General features: G+C 36.3%; 1 protein-coding gene and 1 long non-coding RNA gene across 2 annotated transcripts in view; one reads left to right on the forward strand and one right to left on the reverse strand.

The window, feature by feature from the left end:
* The window catches only part of LOC142600924 (uncharacterized), a 782,912-nt gene that overhangs the window by 658,209 nt on the left and 103,151 nt on the right, over positions 1–21,552 (forward strand). The gene's annotated exons all lie outside the window — the stretch shown is intronic.
* CSMD1 (CUB and Sushi multiple domains 1) overlaps positions 1–21,552 on the reverse strand; it is a 1,232,729-nt gene that overhangs the window by 233,635 nt on the left and 977,542 nt on the right. The window contains exons 23-24 of the mRNA XM_075747278.1: positions 17,453–17,609; positions 741–932 (exon numbers count right to left, since the gene is read on the reverse strand). Of these exons, the coding sequence (XP_075603393.1) occupies positions 741–932; positions 17,453–17,609 (349 nt within the window). The remainder of the gene's footprint in view (positions 1–740; positions 933–17,452; positions 17,610–21,552) is intronic.

Below are 21,552 nucleotides of genomic sequence, written 5' to 3' on the forward strand. Positions count from 1 at the left end.
TAGAAAGAAGGACTTTCCCAATGATTCATGGGAACTCCATGTGAAACTTGAACTCAGGAAGTCACTGGTAATTGCTGGACTGGAAAGCACAACTGGAGAGAAACTTCCTAGCAAAACTACAATGGACAATAGCTATACTGGTGTTCAGTTATTTTATGCATCTCACCTAGTACTTCTCTATCTAACATTTATGTTGGTTGTAATGAAAAACAGTTTTAGAGACTTGAAGACGTGATATTTAAAGAAAAAGTCTACCTCAAGGCTCTGACAGATGGCAGCAATGACTCAAGAGCACACAGATAAAACAATCCATCAATGTGGGGTGAAAATTAGAAATTAGCTTCATCGGAATGAGATGCTGAAATAATTTCTGATAAGGTAAAAGAAATCTTAATTTGCTTTATGATGGCATTTGATTAGTTTGTGAAGTGTTTAGATAATACCACTGCCTGTGATAGCCTATCAAACTCGATGACTCAGTTCTGATATCATCAGAACCAAAGCGGTGGTCTTTCATCAAAGCTGCACTATAGAAAGAAGTGTTTCCCAGCAGTTTTCTAGCCATTACTAGCCAGCCATCTGTTTCAGTGAAGTTATATGTGGATATTCACAGTAAATCATTACTTGAAATTTAAAGTATGTTTACACCATTATCATATGATAAAGTACAGAAAGACAGAGTGTCAGATTTTTTCTTGAAACACCAGACTGAAATCTTTCATTGTCACAATCCGTATTACCTATGCAGGTAGGCAAAGGTTTGTCCCAAACTCTTCGATCTCCACTTAAGCAGGTCATAATACTACTACCATGCATTGTATAGCCAGGATTACAGCTGTATAAAATGGCAGTGTCTATAAAATGTCCTTCATCTCGGATCTTGTAGCCATAATTTGGTATGCCGGGATCTTCACACTTCACTAGGTCAAAACCTGCAAATAGAAATGGGAAGGGAAGAGAAGAAAAAAATACACAAAGATATAAGATATTGATCAAAATATAATGCCAATGAATCTGATCTCGATGCAAATTATATTCTCATGATTCAATTAGATTAGATGTATCCACAGTGACCAAAGATAAATTATATATAATTTGAGTAAATCAGAAACTGAAACACCAAGAACTAATTATTCATTTGATATTTGATTATGCCATTATTTTATTGAAGAAAGCATATTATCTACACTATGCCAAAAGAGATTAGTGAGCAATTTATTAATTCATACCACTTCTATTCTTTCATTCTTTTTTATTCAGAGGAAAGGAAGCAGTATCGACCCTGTATTTGGTGCTAAGTGGGAGCTTCACCTCCTCATCTAATCTCCATAACGAAGCCAGCAGATCATAGTGGGAACGCAGGAAGAAAAATGCAAATGTTATTTCATCCATCCTAGTGTCAAGATAGCATGGCTTCAGTTTCTTCTCTGCTGAAAATGAAGAAATATTCCTACATTCATTTTCAATTAGCATTCCCCTTTTTGGCCTATTAACATGCTGAATGGGATAAACAGCTTCTTCTGTGCTCCTTGGAATGAGCAGTTCTACTCTGTGCAGCCACAACTCTTTCCATATTTTACCCTTTCCTCTTTGCATTGTTAAAATGTAAAGATGCAGTCTAAATCACTCCTTTTGCCTTGAGGTCCAGTTCTTGGAGCAATACAAAGAGTGGTTCCAAATTAATCTTTCTCAACTCCAGTCAGATCTGTGGATTTTTCATTAATTACTGTCATGTCCCTGGCCTCATTCTGACTCTACAAATGGTTTCCATTTTGCTGTCCTTATTTTACTGAACAGCTTCATTATGTGGTTCTGAATCAGGCTGCTGGTCTTCCCTTCAGTTTGCTATTTTCAGTTTATTCTCTATATGAGGCCTTTCACTAATTAGAAGAGAATCAGACATCTTTATGGTAAATAACATAATCCATAGACAACCTTTCATTATTTTACAAATACACAAACTAGAGTTGGTATCACATTTTTCTCATTGCCTTTCTCATGACGCTGAAAATATCAACCTCAGTTCAAAAAATGGCAAGTAGTCTACAATACCTTGGTTTATCTCCTGTACAGATGCTAAAGCTGTCCAACAACTGATTCCTCTGAAAACACAAAATGTCATTGTTTTCTTTGTTTGTAAATTGGACACAAAGTTTGGGATTTACCTGTCATAACTCAGGCTTCTGAAAATTAGAGGGCTAAATTTGAACTAGTTAGCTTAGGCTACTTTCATAGTCAGTAGAGAAATATGAATCTCTAGAAAGCAAACCAACTTATACTTAGATAGCTGTCTAAGATCAGTCATTTCAATCAGCTTCTGGAAATACTTATATTCCGCTGTTACTGTAAACTGAACCTAGGTTCTCTATAGTAGGCTATAGCAGCTCAGAATTTTAAGTATCTAGAGTTACGGAAAAGAAATCCCTCTCAAAAAAAGAATGCTATTCCATCACAGAGACACTGCATCTCTATCTATGTTAAGATATTAAGAAACACAAAGCCCCAAGATCAGTGAGCATGCTCTGACCACAGCCATGCACTGTTAAACTCAGTTACCCTTCAAAACAGCATGGCTGTCTACAAGCCACCTCCTGGGAATTTAACTTACACTGCCTAAAACATTACACCTGAGATTGTGTGGCAGAGTACTACAACCCAAGCTAGAAGCATGCTAGCATTTACCCTAACATATCAGCAGTCTAGATAATCACTTTCCCACACTCAATCATAGAATCACAGAATCATAGAATCATAGAATCATAGAATCATAAAATGGTTGGGGTTGGAAGGGACCTTAAAGATCATGTAGTTCCAACCCCCCTGCTGCGGACAGGGACACCCTTCACTAGACCAAGTTGCCCAAAGACCCATCCAACCTGGTCTTAAACACTTCCAGGGATGGGGCATCCACAGCTTCTCTGGGCCACTTGTTCCAGTGCCTCACCACCTCCACAGTAGAGTTTCTAACATCTAATCTAAATCTACCCTCTTTAAGTTTAACCCCATTACCCCTTGTCCTATCATACTTATGCCTTGACAGTGTTTAGTTTACTAACAGAGGAGTAGCCTATGCATCAGAAGGAGTATGTATAATCACACACAGTACAAATGGATTGGAGAGATTTATCATTATTCCCTTGCTAAAAGATTGTTTCCATGTGAATATTTGCACATCCCTGCAATTTCATTTTGTTGACAAAAATGAAACAAGCAAACACGCTCAGTTTACAGACAAAAGGGGTAGCATTCATTTTAACTAGATCTCAGCATTAATTATATAAACAGCCATATCTAAACCAATTGTGTGTCTTTTCAAATTAATAGTAACTTACGGGGTATGACTCATCTCATCCTAAAGTAGATATCTAAAATAGGTTGTATGAACTGTGCAATTCCAAAAAGGTCTATTTCTCTTCATATACTATAAAAAGAGTCAAGATGATTAGGTCATTCAAATGAGCTGAACTTCACAAGAAATAGCAATATTTCATTATTTTAATCTCCTTATTAAACATACAAAGAAATACATTTATTTAAAAAATGTATAGGAATTTCTCAGCCTGTGCATGTGTCAGAGGACATGAAGTCCTGTACAGAAATATATTGCTTTTTTAAATCTTATTTTTGAGACTCTGTGGGAGCATTTATATCAATAAAAGAGTTGAGATTTTCTGTCAGTCTATTTTAAACTCATATCTAATCAAATATTTATTTGGGGTAAAGTGTTAGATAAGCTGATGGTAGAAAACATAACCACTCACTATCTATCTGGAGTATCAGAATTCAATTTCCTATTTCACACACAATACAGAAAAAAATCACATGCAAGTAAAAATATCTAACTGGAAGCAAAAATATAAAATCTAAATGTAAATATCCTTGAGACACTAAACCCTTCATTTTCTGTTTTGTTTAGATTATTCAGATATTTTATCAAAGGACCACCTGTGGAAAATTAATATTGATCTTAATTTCTTCTAATTACTGCTAATTCAGGAAAAGTCCAGTGGTAGCCTCAGTTTTTAGGGTTGTTTTCTCAATATTATGCCTAGGAAAAAACACTAGGTACAAAGATTCAGTATGACAAAATAAAAAGTATTATTGCTTTTTGTACCTGAAAAATAGAATATTACCTGTAAGGACATCCAACAAACTAATTTCTGGCTTTTACACCAATTTTTAAAATGCCACTTTGAATACTCTAGAAAAAATACAAGGATAATAGTACATAATTGTGGTCACATATGCACTACACTTTTCCACAAACAAGAGTATCTCTGTTTTTCAGTAGGCCTACGAAAAATTGAGGTATTTCACATGCAAGCAGGTCATGTGAAAATATAGCAGGATCTTGTCCTGTGTATTCACAGGCAAGCTGCCTTTCCAGCTCTCCTTATCCAATTTCTTCCTGTTCTCATCATATACAAAAAATAGAACTTTCCATTCCTTTTTTTCCCTGATGCTCTTGTACATCTGGTGCAATCTGTCATAAAGGACCATCTTGTTGTGAAATCTCATTGTCGAAATGTTGCAACAGAACTTCAGTGTTAAAGTACATACTGTGAACTCTCACAGTGGGGAAATCTGGTCACATATGGAAATATGAGATCCATACAATCACAGTACTCAGCTTTACCCGACATTGAAATGAGCCAGCAGTCAGAGAAATTCTGACAATATTCTTACTGCTGAGAAAGATTATTATAATGGCAAATTGCTGCCAATTATCTTATACCTGAGTTTCATTACAGCATTATCAGAACAATGAATGGATAAAAGCCAGTTAAATTAAAACCAAACCAGCCAGAATACATCTTGATGATTGGCTATCACCTCCTGACACTGTTTATCCAACGTGATTTGTTCTGTCATATTTGATATAAATAATCAGGAATGTAGAAATACTAGTTGTCAAGGCAAAGTTATCAACATGTCTGTAATGTATGTAGACTATTAATTACAAGTTCTTCAACTCAGTTTAATTATGATGGGTACTGTGGTTCTATCTACATTAGTAAGTAGTGCAGTACAGTAGAAGCTAATCTGGGCAGTGAAACAACGAAGCTGAGGACATGATGTCCACACTATCTGCACTGAAGTGTTTTTACTTTGGACTAGCTTTTGTGTCCATTAGTGGGTGGAGTATGCTAGGTGCATCCCTGGAGCACACCTTTCAGTTCAGCTTCAAGTTTGTACCCTCCAAAACCTGTTTTCAGTATGAATTCAGGTAGAAGAAGCAAGTGCTCATTCTATGTCCCCAAGGGAAATTCTCAGGGATTTTATATAGTACAATGTACTTTTAACAGAAGCTGATGAAGTTCTGAGATATCTGCAAATGTTCTCTTCCCTATTTTGAAAGGAACAATACAGTTTACTTACCATACATATATATATATATATGTGCATTTACACTGTGTGTAAACCTACAGTGGCTATATGAAAAATAAGTAATCTAAAATAAGTAATTTCCTACTCCTATTTCTGGAAGAAGTCCTAAGGTATTTTGAAATAATCATTCTCCTAAAGCCAGACACATCTAAAAGTCAGAGTTCAATACTAAGACTTTTATGAAGAGTGTGAGAAAAAAAAAAAAAGTTATGAGTTCCTGGTCTAGAAAGTAGACAAAAGCAAGAAAGACACTGAATTGTGAGCTATGGTACTCATACAAATTTTACTTCCTACATGAAGGAGTGCTGTGGCATGTTACATTATGTCTTAGTAGAACATATGAGCACACTGTTATTAGGAACCAGAATATAGGTCTCCGATAAGCCTCTAAGAAATTAGGCTGCAGGGGTTTATTCCTTCCTTTTTTTCTCTCTAGCTTAGTAAACCTTGTTCATGCTTTGGCACAAAGTATACTATGGCAATTAAAACATTACCCATGGAGAGGGAAGAGAACAGTTTTAAAACAGAGGAAATAATTGATCTGACAGTAAAATAAATGTAACATCACAGCCCTTACTACTGTGGTCCCATGGTGCAAATTTGTTCAACAATTTCTAACAGGTTGACTTTATTTACAACCTTTATGTTGGATTAATTACTGTTTGTCAATGCCTTTCTGACTTTATGACAAACCATATATGAAACTGGTATAAGAGTCCAAAATGCTCATAAGTTTCCTTCCGTATGCTCTAGTTAATTTTACAGGAATTCAGTCATGTGTTTGTGCTAGATTAAGATCATATTTGCACTGCTGAGTGTTCTGATATTACACACGTTCATTTTTAATCATCATGGAACCTTTGCCTCAGATACAATCCCAGAACACTGTAACCACCAAGTAAAGAAATACTGTAGCCCTGGAGGGCATTTCTTCTCATAAATTCATAGAATCATCAAATCATAGAATCACAGAATCTTTAAGGTTGAAAAAGACCTCTAAGATCATCAAGTTCAACCGTCAATCCAACACCATCATGTGTACTAAACCATGGCCTGAAGTGCCACGTCTACCCCTCAGCCTCCTCTTCTCCAGGCTAAACAACCCTATTCGGAACACCATGAACCTGTGTTGTAACTTCTGTGGACTCTGGCAGTTTGTAGTACAAACTCTAAAAAGGAAGTCTACCAGACGAAACTGTAAAGACATTTTAAAAGAAATGCCAGCTGGGGTATTTGGAAAACTTTAGATGTCTAATCTAAAGAAGAACAGGTCCTGAAAATATTATATATAGCATATAGGTGTAGGTCAACACTATCAATGATCTCAGCTTAGATGAGTAAATTTATATTCATAATTCCTATTAATATCACTGCTTGTTACAGATGGGGAAATACTATTAAAAAAGCAATACCACTAATCCCCATAAAAACTTGACAAGACAAGCCATGAGGGGTTAATTATTCTGAATGTAAGAAGTTTTTGCAGTTCATATATTAAGCAAAAAGGATTAAATCACACTCCATGGGACTCCAAATAGTGTTTAATAATCTCTAATAATTATATTACTTTCTATACCTTAAGTATAGACTCGGTGGGCCCTGCTTAGTGAAAAGTTAATATCTTTTCATTTCTAGTTGCCATGGAAGACAGACCTCATAAATTATGTATAATCTATCTTCAGCTTCTGAAAGTAATTTGGTAAAATATTTTTGGATAACTCAAAAAAAAAAAAAAAAAAAAGAAGGGCAAATACATATAACAATCCTACTTCACTACATACATGGAAATATTAACAGATGTTTTAATATTAAAAAACGTAATGTGAAAACATTGGAAACATCAAGAACTCTTAGTGTTATCTAAATCTCAAGTACTTTAAGCTCATAAACATAATCTATATGTTTTACACAGAATCATTTTTGAACTACCAGAGAGTAATTAAAAGTATGAAATGGTACTTGAGTTAATGTTCAGAGTCTGTAATGGATTTCTAAAGCATGTAAATGTCAACAAATACTCATTCTGCAGTTGTTGCATCTTAAGCATCCATAACATCCATTTAATTAAATCAATGCAATTCAAAATGAGAGTTCCTGGCATTTTCATTCTGTCTTGGAACCATTTATGTGCTATTGAAACCTACAGTTGTAGAGAAAAAAAAGTCTTTATGATGTACTGGAAAACGTGCCAATTACGAAATCTCTACCTAATTAGAACGATAGAAAAGTCTATAGAAAGAAAAGTGTTTGGATAATGTAGCTATACTGAGGTATCAGAAACTTGCATGAACTTTCTAAGAGCTGAGGATGACAAATGAGCATGGGCTGTGTGCACTGGGAGGAAATTAGCTCCAGACCTCTTTTTCTTGGATCTGTAAAGTTTTTTAAGGAGGGCCGAAATATTTTTATGTCTTGGTGATTGAACATTTTAAATTCTAACGCAGATCATCTGAAAGAGACAAAAGGAGCCATGTTTTTCAAATAAACTGATATATTTCTACATGCTTGTGCAGCAGAATGAGTTCACAGTAAGTAAGGATACCTGCTGCTTCATATCCTTTGGAAATTGAGAGGTACACTTTCAGTTTCTCAAAAGTTTTGCAATCTACTGGCAATTCATATTTAACTATACTGATGAGACAGTCATTCAATGGATAATACTTTCTAATAGGACTTTCAGCACTTTTTCTTGACATAAGCAACATGCAAGAAAACTTATGTAAATGTGTAAAATAGTGATGTTAATATACGTTGCCAGTTACAGGTCTTTTCAGCATAAAATGAAAAAGAAAAGAACTCTTTTCTGTAATTTTCTTCTGTAATAAGTATATTACAAAAAGTTATAAGGCCTTTCCCCATCAATTTCAAACCAGATTGTTTGTGTTCATATGTCCTATTCAAAGTTTCTATTCTCCCCTTTTCTGCTATGACATCCACACATACCAAAAAAAAAAAAAAAAAAAAAAAAAAAAAAAAAAATTAAGAAACAAGTTAAATACACATAAACGGGTAGTAGAAGACAGCTTTTGTATGTGATGATTTTAGTGAAAAAAATACTTTTAATAAATAACAATACTTGCAAGAAATAGGTATGCAAATACACATGCCTGTATCAAGGTGATTACTGTGCATATATAGAAAGCATCCAAGTAAGCTTTGCAATCAGCAAGCAAATGAATAATTAATTACAATTTATAGTCAATATAAAAGAAGCAGTTATTAAAGGTGAGATTCCATGTGAGTTTAAGAACTCTAACTTCAAGTGTCTATAGAGAGATATCTTCAGGAATGCTCCAGGTCGAAGCCCCCTTTATAATCAGTGGGGAAATGACTGATACAGTCAGTACTTAAAAATATTCTGTAGGCTACTTGTGAGAGGAGCACTGGTCTGACCTATTTTTTTTGGGGGGGAGAGGGGGGGAGGGCAAGGGAAGAAAAGGAGAAGAAATAACATGAACACATACGTTTTTCCTTGTGTTATTTAGTGCAAGGTACTTTGACTTAACACCTACTAAATGCTTCAGTAGTTACAAATGCATTCATTTCCTCACAGTCTTTTCTAGAATGCTCACTCTTAGAGTAATCAAGTCACCATAAATATAAAGGACTGATTGAAACATGGAAAAAGATTTGTACAAGCTTATAAAAAAACATATGGCACAGACAGAATTGAAAGTTAGAGACCTCCCTCATCTGCAGCTATGCTCTTTCTTTTACACACAGACAGGGGAACAACGTGCACACATCACCTGTTATTCTGGCTAGTGGTATTGATGCCAAACACTTCTGAAAATCAAGTTCTAAATACACTATAGTGAACAACTTAGATAATGAAAAACACATAAATCTTGTCTACCTTTCATCATTCTGTCTTAAGCAAATCTCCCCACGTAGAACATGTATGGAAGCAGAAGGAATAGAAATAAATAAGTTTATAGCATTCATCATCTTTAACTATTTTTCTTTCAAATACTCTGCTGTCTACATGTATCCCTAATTCTGCTCATATATAATATACATATAGTTTTGGCATGGTGATTTTAATACTATGCATAAACTTTTGAAGGAATAAACTTAATTTTATTCTGAAATAACTTTCTTACATTTTTAAATAATTGGAAACACAGCTTTAATGACTGAAAAATTTGTTCTCTATTTATTGCTAATCTTTGGTTATAAAGAATTACTAGATTCTTGGGCAACAAGCTTAATCTGTTGAAATGTAAAAAATTCCCTCATATAATGAGGAGAGGGGAGAAAACAGACACATTCCTGCATCTGAACTGCTAATATCCTTACAAATTAATTGTGGATTATTGCTTTCCTGAAAATTCATGTTTTCATAAATTCTATTTAATTTCAAAATTTAAAAAGTGGTTATGTAATACATTTTCCATGAGCTATTTTAGAAGATGTCATTTCAACAGTTTTCAGAGAGGGAAAAAAATCAGTCAGAAGAAAGCTAAGATCTAACTTTGATGTCAAGGGCATACGCAAATGAAATGTCTAACATTAAAAAAACCCACAACCCTATACAATGTATTAATTTTGTATAACAGTATAAGAAGTATGGAACAGAATAATATCTTTACATTTGTGTTGCTTAGATTTTATAATTAGACTGTTATAGTTTATACTTTCATAAATTTAACAGTTAGCAAATCAACGAGGCACCTAAAAGATCTTACATTTGAATTGCAGCAAGAAGGAGCCTGCAACAAAGATTAGTCCATCAAGTTTCTAACTGCAGATCATCTACCTGACCTAAGGGACTGCTTACCAATAAGACCATTAGTTGGACAGTTGTTGCCCTTGTCTCATAGTCATTATTAGCTGCAGCTTTTCTTTCCCAAAACAAGGAGGGTTGAGCCAATAATCCTTATACTGGAAATAATTTTTCATCCAACATGAGGGGAAAGTAGGCAAGAAGGCCAGGGGTAAAGAAGAAGAAGATACTGGCAGTTCTGTTGAAGTGTTCTAAGCTTTCAGACAGGAATTTTTGCTTGTGGGAAAATTCTGGTAATTACAGTAGTGGGAAGAAATTGTCAGTAACACTACTGTCTACTCATGTAAAACTTGGAAAAGAGGAAATTATTTACTGCAAACCAACAGGAGTCTTTTTGTGAAAAGCAGAGGAAATGGACAAAGTTTTGGAACAAATCCCAGCTAAAACTCACTAAATCCAACTGCACATACATATAATGGCAAAGTCTATAATGGCTTCATAGAATTTTTTTTAAAATATATGATAGAAATATTTCAAGCTGAGGTCGCAAAGAAGGTAAAGAAGTTCTGTCCTTCAAGCCATGGCATTGACCAATTTATGGAAACTCTGTGTCCCCACTAAGGTCTCAGAAATAGTGCTTCAAATATGATTGCTTCTTTAATACTAAAGTAACATAATCTTTAGGCTACCACTTGCAAATTTCAGTCACATACTATAGCTAGGCTGCATACATCAGCAAATGAGAAACAAATACACTTTAAGAAGCATACCTGAATTGCATCACTGAAAAATCTTACTTTCTGAAGATAGAATTCCAATATAAATGTAAACCAAAACATGTATATGGACATCTATCATGATCTCTGCTACCTCCTCACTTTCTCACCTTCAAAGCATAACTGCATTTTAAACTTTATAACAGGAGATTTTAAAAAGAAGCTCTTTTCTTTATAATAGTTGTGAATTACAACAGGGAAACCTAGATTGGATGAGAATCTCTGACTCATACACAAAAAAGCCAGGACTCCTTCAACAGGTTATAACTGGCAACTATCAGAACCAAATCAAAATAACTTTTAACAAATTACCTTTTTTCACATGTTCTAATAACTCATATGAAATCTCTTTTTTTCCTTAATAGAAAATGAGAAATACTTAACATCTTTCTTCTTTCTAATCCTATGCACAGAGGGATAATTCAGTGATTTAAGGATGATAAATTGTGTAATTGTTGGAAACTAAATAAAATGTTTTTCTTTTGATATGTTCAGAGAGCTTTTTTTAAAAAAAAATTATTCACCTCATGTATGTATATTTGTAATACACATATTTTAATTCAAACAGAAGCGTGGCTTTCACTCCAACTGTTTTTGGAGAACATAGTTTAATAATCATGTACTCCCATCACAGCATGCAACTACTGTTTTAATTTTTGTGATTCTTCCTTTTCTCAGTTTAATTCTTGCAACCTTCTTACCAATGCAGTCTCTATCCTTCACTCCATATGCTTCCAATGCTTCTTGGAGAGCTCGTCTTGCTCTCCACCTTACTTACACGTGTATACTGGTCTTTTTGTCTCAAATATCATCTTTCCCAATAACCCATGGTGCTCTTCTTGCCTGCTGCACTGCTCCTCAAGTGTCCTTGGTTTAATAATGCAGCTTCCCTTATTCCAAGCTGCAGACACAGAAACATGAGAGGTGCCCTATTCCTTTCTTTCTCTCCTCTTCCCTCCTCTCCAAGTCTGGCTTTTATTTCCTTGGTATTGCAACCAAACAGCACTATTCTCACTTACTCAGGCTATCCACAAGACAGCAGACACTGAGAACACAGGATGGTTGGTGGGTTGACCAGCTGGCAGGTAAGCCCCCACCCAGTCACTCTCTCACTCCCACCCAGCAGGATGGGGGAGAGAATAAGAAAGACAAAAGCAAGAAAATGAATGGGTCAAGATAGAAACAGTTTAGTAAGTGAAGGAAGAGAAAAAGGAAAAAAACCCGACAAGCAAGTGATGCAAAAGCAATCAGTCTACACCAGCAGACTGATACCCAGTCAGTCCCAAAGCAATGGCTACTTTAGAAAAACTTCCCCAAAGTTTTATAGCTAAGCATGATGTCACATGGCATGGAATATCTCATTGTTCAATTCAGGTCAGCTGTCCCTGCTGTGTCACCTCCTACCCTCTTGCCCACGCTGAGCCTACCTGCTGGGGTGGCAGAGTAACAGTGAAGGCCCTGACACTGTGCAAGCACTGCTCAGCATTAGCTGAAGAAAATTAACTCCATCCCAGCCAAATGCAGTACAGATGGACAAACTGTTTATCTCCATCCTAATCCAGGACCGTTGAGAGAGCTCATCAAAGAAAAAAATATTCTGGAGTGCTAATTCATAGAGTAAGACTTGCTCACATAAAATCTAGCTACCCAAAGATTTATATCTTCATAAATTTGGAAAGATTTTCCTGAGATGGTGTATTGGGTTCGCGTGGCAAGGTTTCGGTAGCGGGGAGGGGGGCTACAGGGGTGGCTTCTGTGAGAAGCTGGTAGAAGCTTCCCCTGTGTCTGACAGAGCCAATGCCAGCTGGCTCCAAGATGGACACACCGCTGGCCAAGGCTGAGCCCATCGGCAGCAATGGTAGCGCCTCTGGGATAACATAGCTAAGAAGGGGGAAAAAAAAACACCAGGAGAAACTGCAGTCAGAGAGAGGAGTGAGAAGATGTGAGAGGAACAACTCTGCAGACACCAAAGTCAGTGAAGAAGGAGAGGGAGGAGGTGCTCTAGGCAACGGACAACGGAGCAGAAATTCATTCCCCTGCAGCCTGTGGAGAAGACCATGGTGAAGCACGCTGTCCCCTGCAGCCCATGGATGTTGATGGTGAAGCAGGTATCCACCTGCAGCCTGTGCAGGACCCCATGCCAGAGCAGGTGAATGCCCGAAGGAGGCTGTGACCCTGTGGGAAGCCCATGCTGGAGCAGGCTCCTGGCAGGACCTGTGGCCCCATGGAGAGAGGAGCCCATGCTGGAGCAGATTTGCTGGCAGGACCTGTGACCCCGTGGGGGACCTACGCTGGAGCAGTCTGGTCCTAAAGGACTGCACCCCATGGAAGGGACCCATGCTGGACAAACTCATGGGGGAGTGTGCTGCGTGGGAGGGACCCCAGGCTGGAGCAGGGGAAGAGTGTGAGGAGTCCTCCCCCTAAGGAGGAAGGAACAGCAGAGACAACGTGTGATGAACTGACCACAACCCCCATTCCCTGTCCCTCTGTGTTGGTGCAGGGGAATAGGTAGAGAAATCAGGAGTAAAATTAAGCCCAGGGAGAAGGGAGAGATAGGGGAAGGTGTTTTTTTAAGATTTGGGTTTATTTCTAATTATTCTACTCTGATTTGTTTGCCAATAAATTAAAATTAATTTCCCCAAGTTGAGTCTGTTTCACCCGTGACGGTAATTGGTGAGTGATCTGTCCCTGTCCTTATCCCAACCCACAAGCCTTTTGTTATATTTTCTCTCCCCCGCCCAGTTGAGGAGGGGAGTGATAGAGCGGCTTTGGTAGACACCTGGCCTCCAGCCAGGGGCAACCCACCACACCTGTTTTATATATATATATATATATATATATATGGACAGGTTAAGACATACTCATTTAATGATTTTTGCCTTTTGTTTATTTTAATTTAATTTTGTCTTACATTTTTACTGTAGTGTGTGAAGGTTCTCTTTGGAACAGATCTTATACACCAATTAGTTACTGAAAGAAAACTGCAAGAGCTTCTTTTCATTACTGGATTGTTCTGCTCAACTGACACTATACAGCCTGAGGCTAAGCCACTATATTTCTGAATTTGAGTCTGTTTGTGTGCTAGAATAATTGACTGAGTTTGCAGTTTCAGAACATTGTTTTCACTGACATTCTGTTAACACTTTCAATTACTGTAGAATAGGAAATGAAGTAAATTAAATTTCAGTTCAGGATTCTCTTAAATTAATTTCCACGTTTAAACCATTTATATAAATTTAGATTATGCTAATTCAGATTCACCTTCCATGCACTAACTTTCAACATCCCTTGAAAGATGTAGGTATAATGTTTATAATACAAAACTTAAACTGAAAATTGTAACTAAGTCTTCAGCAATAACAGAATAGTATAAATGCAAAACCAGTGCATCATGTCTCAGAAACATATTTCAAAATTTCTTTTCTTAAACTGAGAAGTATACCTTGAGACCAATGAAAAGAATATTGTAAAACTGCTAACTATGCATGCTAAATACAGAAGATGATAAATGCAAATAAAAACATTAAAACTACATTTAAAAAAAAATAAATCTATCCATGCACAATCCTAAATCTGTTTTCTTATAGAAACACTAGAAGGAATTTGATGGAAGTTCTATGGAGTTAAGTATAGTGCAAAGGCCTGAATCTTGCCCACTCTTGGGAGAAATGATAGCCACACAGAATTCTGCTTTCAGTGAAAGAAATGGTCATGGATTCAAAATTGTCAGAAGTTAACATTAAGTTAAGATCTAAGCCTGCATAACATTCACTCTCAAAAAGGCAAATCCTTAGTGAGAATTTTTGCAGCCCTCATTTCCATCTTGTCACAAAAGTGCAGGAAAATATCTAATTTCACATCATAGGGGAATGGAAGATACGAATAAAAGACAAGTGCTGAGGAACTAACATGGAATTTCATTTTAATCTATAGCAGCAAATCAGGAACAGGTAAGTGAAAGGTCTTAAAATCTAGCTAGAGCATGCCACAAATCTCTGAATGGTTTTCAGACTTTATAAAGTCTGTAACTAGTTACGCATGTTTCTGAAACACACAGGAGTCTGTTGTAAGGCAGAACACACTGCTGAGTGGCCAGTGCAGCCAGGCACAGTCCTACAGATAATATCCGTCAGTATTCCTGGATGGATCCTTCCCCTGATTCATTACAATGGACTTCAAGGCTTATTCTGCAGGTAAGTGAAGCTTTTGCTTCTATTATATCCTGCACGGGACTGAGGAACCATGAAATTGCCATAGGGAGCTAGATAAGCTGCTCCTGAAAAAGTAGATGTCTGGATAAGGATCGAGAGTAACTTCATGCTATCTCAAACAGGCAACCATCAGTGCAAGGAACTTAGTAAAAGACTTCAGGTCTGAGGAGAGTCTAAAGAGCAGTTCTACATAGTGGTAAAATTCCTTACACATCACAAGCCCAGGATACTTTCTAAGGACATGAGTGGATGGTATCATGAATATAGACACCCATCTTCAGGCACCATGAGAAAAAGTTAGTTCTGAGAGTTCTAGTCAGTACTGTGAAGGGAAAGAGTATTTTCTTCTCAACTGTGTGGAAACTTTTACTGAGAAAACAAGGGTATGCAAGTATTTCAACAGGGAGCACAGACACTGACTTGATTGTTAAAAGATAACCAACACCACAGCTACTGGCAAACAAAAATTGTGAAAGTAATTTTTTCATTGACATCTATGTGCACCAAATATGACACAGTGAAATTACTGTACAAGTTATCTTCACAGGAGTTAAGAGGTATCACTGTGGAAGTACAGTGTAGTGCTGAGTACTCTGTGATCTGTACAACTCCATACAGACCATAAAGCAGTCAGCATTACACAGTACTCAGAAGGTCACAAAACATTTGTATATGTTATAAAGTGTGGAGAGACTGGTTTCGTTTTTCCAATAGCTAAGAAAAGTGAGACTATATTCAAGGAATGAGGGTTAAACAGTAGTAAGGAAGTACTTGTGACACAAGTGAGAGTAAGTTCAGTTCTCCACATGATGAGTGAAAACAGCCACTGTTAAAATTCCCCTTGTGTCAGGACTGTGATAGTGGAGTGGTTAGACACCGCAGGGAGACTGCCTGTTTGCTATTCAGAGGCTGTACAGCATTGCTCCTTATTTAAAGTTGCACTCTGTTAGTTTTACCAGACAGCTGTGTTCTGCTTTTACTGCCTGTCACTGTGTGGCATCAATAAGATTTCATTTTAATTTGAATGTCAATTTAACATTAAATGCTACTGATATGACATCACAAAGAACTGGCATCTTGATGCCAGAATGGCCCAATCTTCTAACTGAGCAGTGAACAGGAAAGGTAGGTCCAGCTGTGGGAATGCCTTTGGCTACATCTTCTCTTCCCCACTGAAAACTAGAGCTGTCTCAGGGAGAAAAGTTCTAATTAGACAGGGGAAAAAAAATATCCCCCAAATTATAAAACTAAGACATTTTTTGTTCCTTTCTTTCAAAGGAAAAGTTCTACAGTCTTTACAGGCAAATCAGGGTATATTTGCCCAGTGGTTCTTTCAGGATTCTGAAACAAAATGAAAGAATATATACTATCTAGATTAAAAAAAAATAAAAAAAAATACAAAGAAGACTTTAATACATTTCATCTAGCCAGAGAAACCTTCCTTTCCTTTATGGAAAAAACCCGCTAAAGGTAGGATGATAAAATTTCAGATTTACCAGGCACAGCAGAAAGACAGAAGGGAATGTGAATGATTTCTGCTTATTCCACAGCTGGCTCCAATCCAAAGGAAAACCAGCAGATGTACTAGAAAGAGCTATACTTCTATTTCTGTGTCACAGTATGATGTGGTGCTCTGCTCTGCAGGATTCAATGGGAGCTCATGGAAGGTTATGTAAAAGTCAATTAATTGAAAGCAAAGGGAACTTGGAGATTCCTTGAAAACTGGACAAAATATCTCTTTGTGTTGGAAACAAACTAGTTATCCCCAAAGTTATCCTCCCCAAAAGACTAATTATTTTGCCAATTTTACTTAATTACACACAAACCGCAGGACAAGTGCAATGTTTGTCAGAACTTGTTCACTCAGGTCTCCTTCCAGCATACTCCACCCTGATCCTGACAAGCAGTCAGGACACATTAAGAGTGTGCACCCAAGCACGCTGTATTATTTTTAATCTCATTTGTACTCTTTTTCTTTTTTTTTTTTTTTTTTAATTTGACTGTAGGGATTGAATGTAATATTTTTAAAATCTGGCTCTGCATAAGTTTTCTGCTACAGTATAATGCTAATATATATTGAACCCAGACATGTCACAATTCACTCTTTTCCAAACCCCTCTGCTAAGTCTTCAAAATAATAATGCTTTCTAAATTTGAAAGGTTACAATTTTGCTTTTTGTAATGTTCTTAAATTACTAATACCTATCCAGCCATGTAGACAAGTAAAATTCATTCTAACAACAGTACATTCTAGGAAATTATCTTCACCATTCCATGAGAAATAGCTGCAGCTGAGAAATACACATTTCCCCACAAAACAGTCAATCAGATCCTATTTGTAAGCTACTTACTTGTGTAAGTGAGCTGAAATCCTTGGTCAGTATCAGATCCATTGGTATTAAACTCTATCCACAAATGGTTAGATGTGCTATTAAGGATAACTCCCATCATGTCATTTTTGGTGAAGGCTCCCAGAGGGCGTGAAGAACTGTCTTTTCCATCATACACCTTACAGAAACAAAGTAATAGTATGAAACTGGACATCAAATCTAAATATTTGAAAAACATTAGTTTATCTTTATACAATACTTCCAAAGTTAGCTATGTATTGCCCATAGTTTATCCAAAAAGTAAATGTTTCCATTTTGTGAGGTACATATCACTTGATTATGCAGTTCAGTGAAATATAAAATATTCTGTCACCCTTAGGGTGTTTTATGGTCTTTTTTTCCTTTTCAATTTTGTGAGCTCATCTTGAATGAAATTAATATTTATACACAACTCTATCTTCTGTGGCTTCATAATCTCAGATTATTTTTCATGATCATTCATAAAGGCTAACAGAAGTATAATTTCTGAAATCACCATTGAAGTAAGGTTGTAAGAGGTAAACCCTTATAGCCTATGCTGCTCTCCTCTGCCTGGAGATATCAACAGCCAAACTGAGGTATTAAAGTCAGTCTGTCACCTTTTATTTCAAACTCAGCCTGCAGTAATTTTTGTTGTACCATAGGTTTTAACTAATAAAGATAGATCTTTAAAAATATGTGAGTCTATTTCCAAAATAAGTGTAGAAATGTTCTTACTTATGATGTTTTTTTACTGAAAACTTTCAATGGAGGACAAAATCAACAATATTAGCCTCTGCAATTTTTCAAATGCTAGAATTAATAAGAATATTCTTTGATTGTTCACCAATACAGGACAAGTACAAAGAGTTGGCTAGGGGTGAAAAAATATTTTTGCTTATTGCAAAACCTTGAAAGCCATAAAGTGCCAAAATACTCTTCTGTGTGGGGTTTGTTGTGGGGTTTTTTAATATCAAGATGAATTTTTAAAAAAAGCTAATTTCTTTTTTAAATTAAATAAATCACCTGTACTTTCTCATGGAAAAAGAGGCAAATATGAAGTGTATTTCATACTTCCAAAACATACCATACTTCATGTGTATATTTATACAAAAGCAAGTAATGAATCTGAACAGCTGGTTTCTAATATGAAGTAAAAGATAGTTTACCCTGATCTCATAAGTCCCAGAGTCACTGTAGGTAACTAGTGCAAAAGCTACAACTGCAGTAACATCTTAAGCTGTGGATCTTCACCTCTCCATCCTCAGACCTTCTGGTACAGTGAGGATTTATAATGATTCCAGCCAGAAGCAGGCAGTGACCCATTTACAATCTAAATTGCTACATTTGAATTACAGACTCTTCCTCCTATTTTAATGTCCAGTTAGATCTATTAATAATGAAATTTAGAAATACATCTTTTGAGAGGACAGACCACTGCAACTATGTTTAAGGATGATGACCAACAGTTAAAAGCAGAGCTGTTTTCTCAGTGGAGAAAATAACCAGCACGCCTTCAATATAGGTGAATGTCTGGAAAGTACCTCATTCATCTCAAGTGCTGACATTAACAATATAAAATGATAAAAACAATGTGCATATAGATTTTTTAAGATAAAAGCATAAATTTAGTTCAATAAACATACACAGATATAAATAATTACCTTCATAAAAAGCAGCTTTTGAAAAATAATATATTGTGCTAGCCATTGACAGAACAATACATTCTGTCCTTATTATTAAGGCAAAGATTGTCTTATATCAGGGCACATAGATGAGCTATTGGAAGACACAATCAATTGTATTTAAGATTCGTGCAGTAACACATACTTAATGTCTACCTCTTGGCAGAAATATGACTGGGCTAAGAATATCTGAAAAAAACGCTTCCAAGCTTCTATGATTGTCCTGGGCCAGAACTACAGATCACTTTCATGGACTGATTACATTTTATTTATCAGAGCTGCAAATCTACTGTACAAAATAAATAAGCATTTGTTCACCACAAGATTTATTTTTTTAATAACGTTCTGATCATACATATTATGCAAAAGGCACAGATATTTTTCACTTGATTTGAGAGATATTACTTTGAATAGAATGATCTGGTTTTAATTGTCATTAATAAAAAATGCTATCAATGTTAGAAAAAAGTATTTTTTATTAATCTTTTTTAAAAAACAAAACAGCTCATTACTACAATTTTCCCTTAGCCACCCTGTTCCAACAGCATTCTGCCTCACAGACTGTTACAGATACTCTTCCTACCTGAGGATCACCAAGTTAAATAATAGTACCTCTCGAGATGAATCCAGACACTAATGAAAACATTGGTTTATGAAACAAAAGTGAGGTGAGAGGGATCATGTGAAAGAAGCTCTAAAAAAAGCTATGACATTTTTTAATTGGTGACACTTGTCCAGCTATTGTTAACGTTACAGACATAAGTAGGTACATGTCTACTCTAGTAATTGAAACAGTGTTAGTGAACAAATATAAGCACTGAATCTCCATTGTCCATACTGATAACTTGTTTGAACCATCCTTGGGAAAGAAAAAGCATTTTCCCTAACAATTCTTGGTCATGATTTGGTAATTAATATGGGCCAAGGACCATTCCCAATAGGCAGCTTGTGTGTGCAACCATTGTGTTCTGTCATATGTGACTGTCTCCTGAGCCAGAGAACACATTTAATACACTAGTCTAGAGATTATCACTATGAAGTCATATATAGTGTGCATGTTTAACTCATTTAGAAGAATCCATTTGAAATATAATTCACATACTTCGATTACTATTTTCTCGGCCATGAAGAAAAAAGGAAGGTCTATATGGCCAAATAGATGAAAGACATGAAATTCCATTCTAGTTTTCCTCTTCCCTCTAAGAAATTCACAGTGATTGCATTATAAAGATTTCACCATAGTACCCACTTTAAAGAATTATGAAATTTCATGTGGCAGTTAAAGCAGAAAGATCAGGAAACTGAAGTGTTAGTGAGTAAGAAAGGCTACGCTTTAAAATAAACAGATAATCCAGGTACCTTATGTTTCAAAATGGTGATTCTGTTTCTATTTCTTTACTTGAGTTCAGATATCTTTCCCGTTAATTCAAGTTCAAACTTTTCCACAGCTGTAGAAAGCTTTGCCCACGACTTACAGTCATTAACCTGCACGTATTCTCCTTGAAAGCATTAGTTTTGACCCTTCCTCATGCACATGGTCTTACTGATGTCAGAAATACCCTTGCAAATTGTATGTTATTCCCCACGCACCACAGCCTCAATAATCAGCCTCAATATTCCCACTTGTGCCAACAGTAAGACGAGTTGAATATATACATCTAAAGGTGGTTTATATTTTCAAAGCAAGTAAACAGTGCCAGAGTAGGCACAACTTGATTGTCTACACAGCATTTATTGTCAGTACCTCCCTGGCACACATTTAATGCAGACTGACTTACACTCTCACAATTCTTTCCTGAGAAAGCATTAATCCAGGAGCTGCATAGGCCAGGGACTGTTTCTGGGAGACAGTTTGAGTGAGCCACCTTGTTCTGTAAGATTAGAGAGTTTAACGTTATGGATGTGGTCAAACTGCAAAAGCTGGCCTTGGGAGCAGCAGGGAATAATCACAGCATTGTTTGCAGCACTAGGATAAATGTAGCCAGAGCATTCAGGGACGCCCCATTTCACCTAAATATTTGTAAGGAAATAAAAGGGAAGGGCTTGCTCTACTGCTGGGATTAAAATATGCAGGCAACAGAAGAGGACAGTGCTACAACGATTCATGGGGCAAAATGCTCTGGTAACGGTGCTAATGTATCTGCACCTCCTGTGGGAATGTAAAACAGACGCTCACCTGAAGGAAATGGTGTCTAGATTTTCTTAAACTCTAGTTTCTCATTCTGACAGTAAAAAGAAATTACTTACAACTAAAATTTGCGATTTTCCTTAATTGCAGAGATCTTTATGGCATTAAATCATCCCAAAGGGAAATGCTTTTAAACTATCGCTTTTATGGTTTGAGACATAATTCTTGTATAGCTTCCTGACACTGTTATGCCTCTTCTCATATATATTCCCAAATCTTTTCATAACATC

The sequence above is a fragment of the Balearica regulorum genome, chromosome 3 (genome assembly GCF_011004875.1).
Source record: "Balearica regulorum gibbericeps isolate bBalReg1 chromosome 3, bBalReg1.pri, whole genome shotgun sequence".
Taxonomy (NCBI): Eukaryota; Metazoa; Chordata; class Aves; order Gruiformes; family Gruidae; genus Balearica; species Balearica regulorum.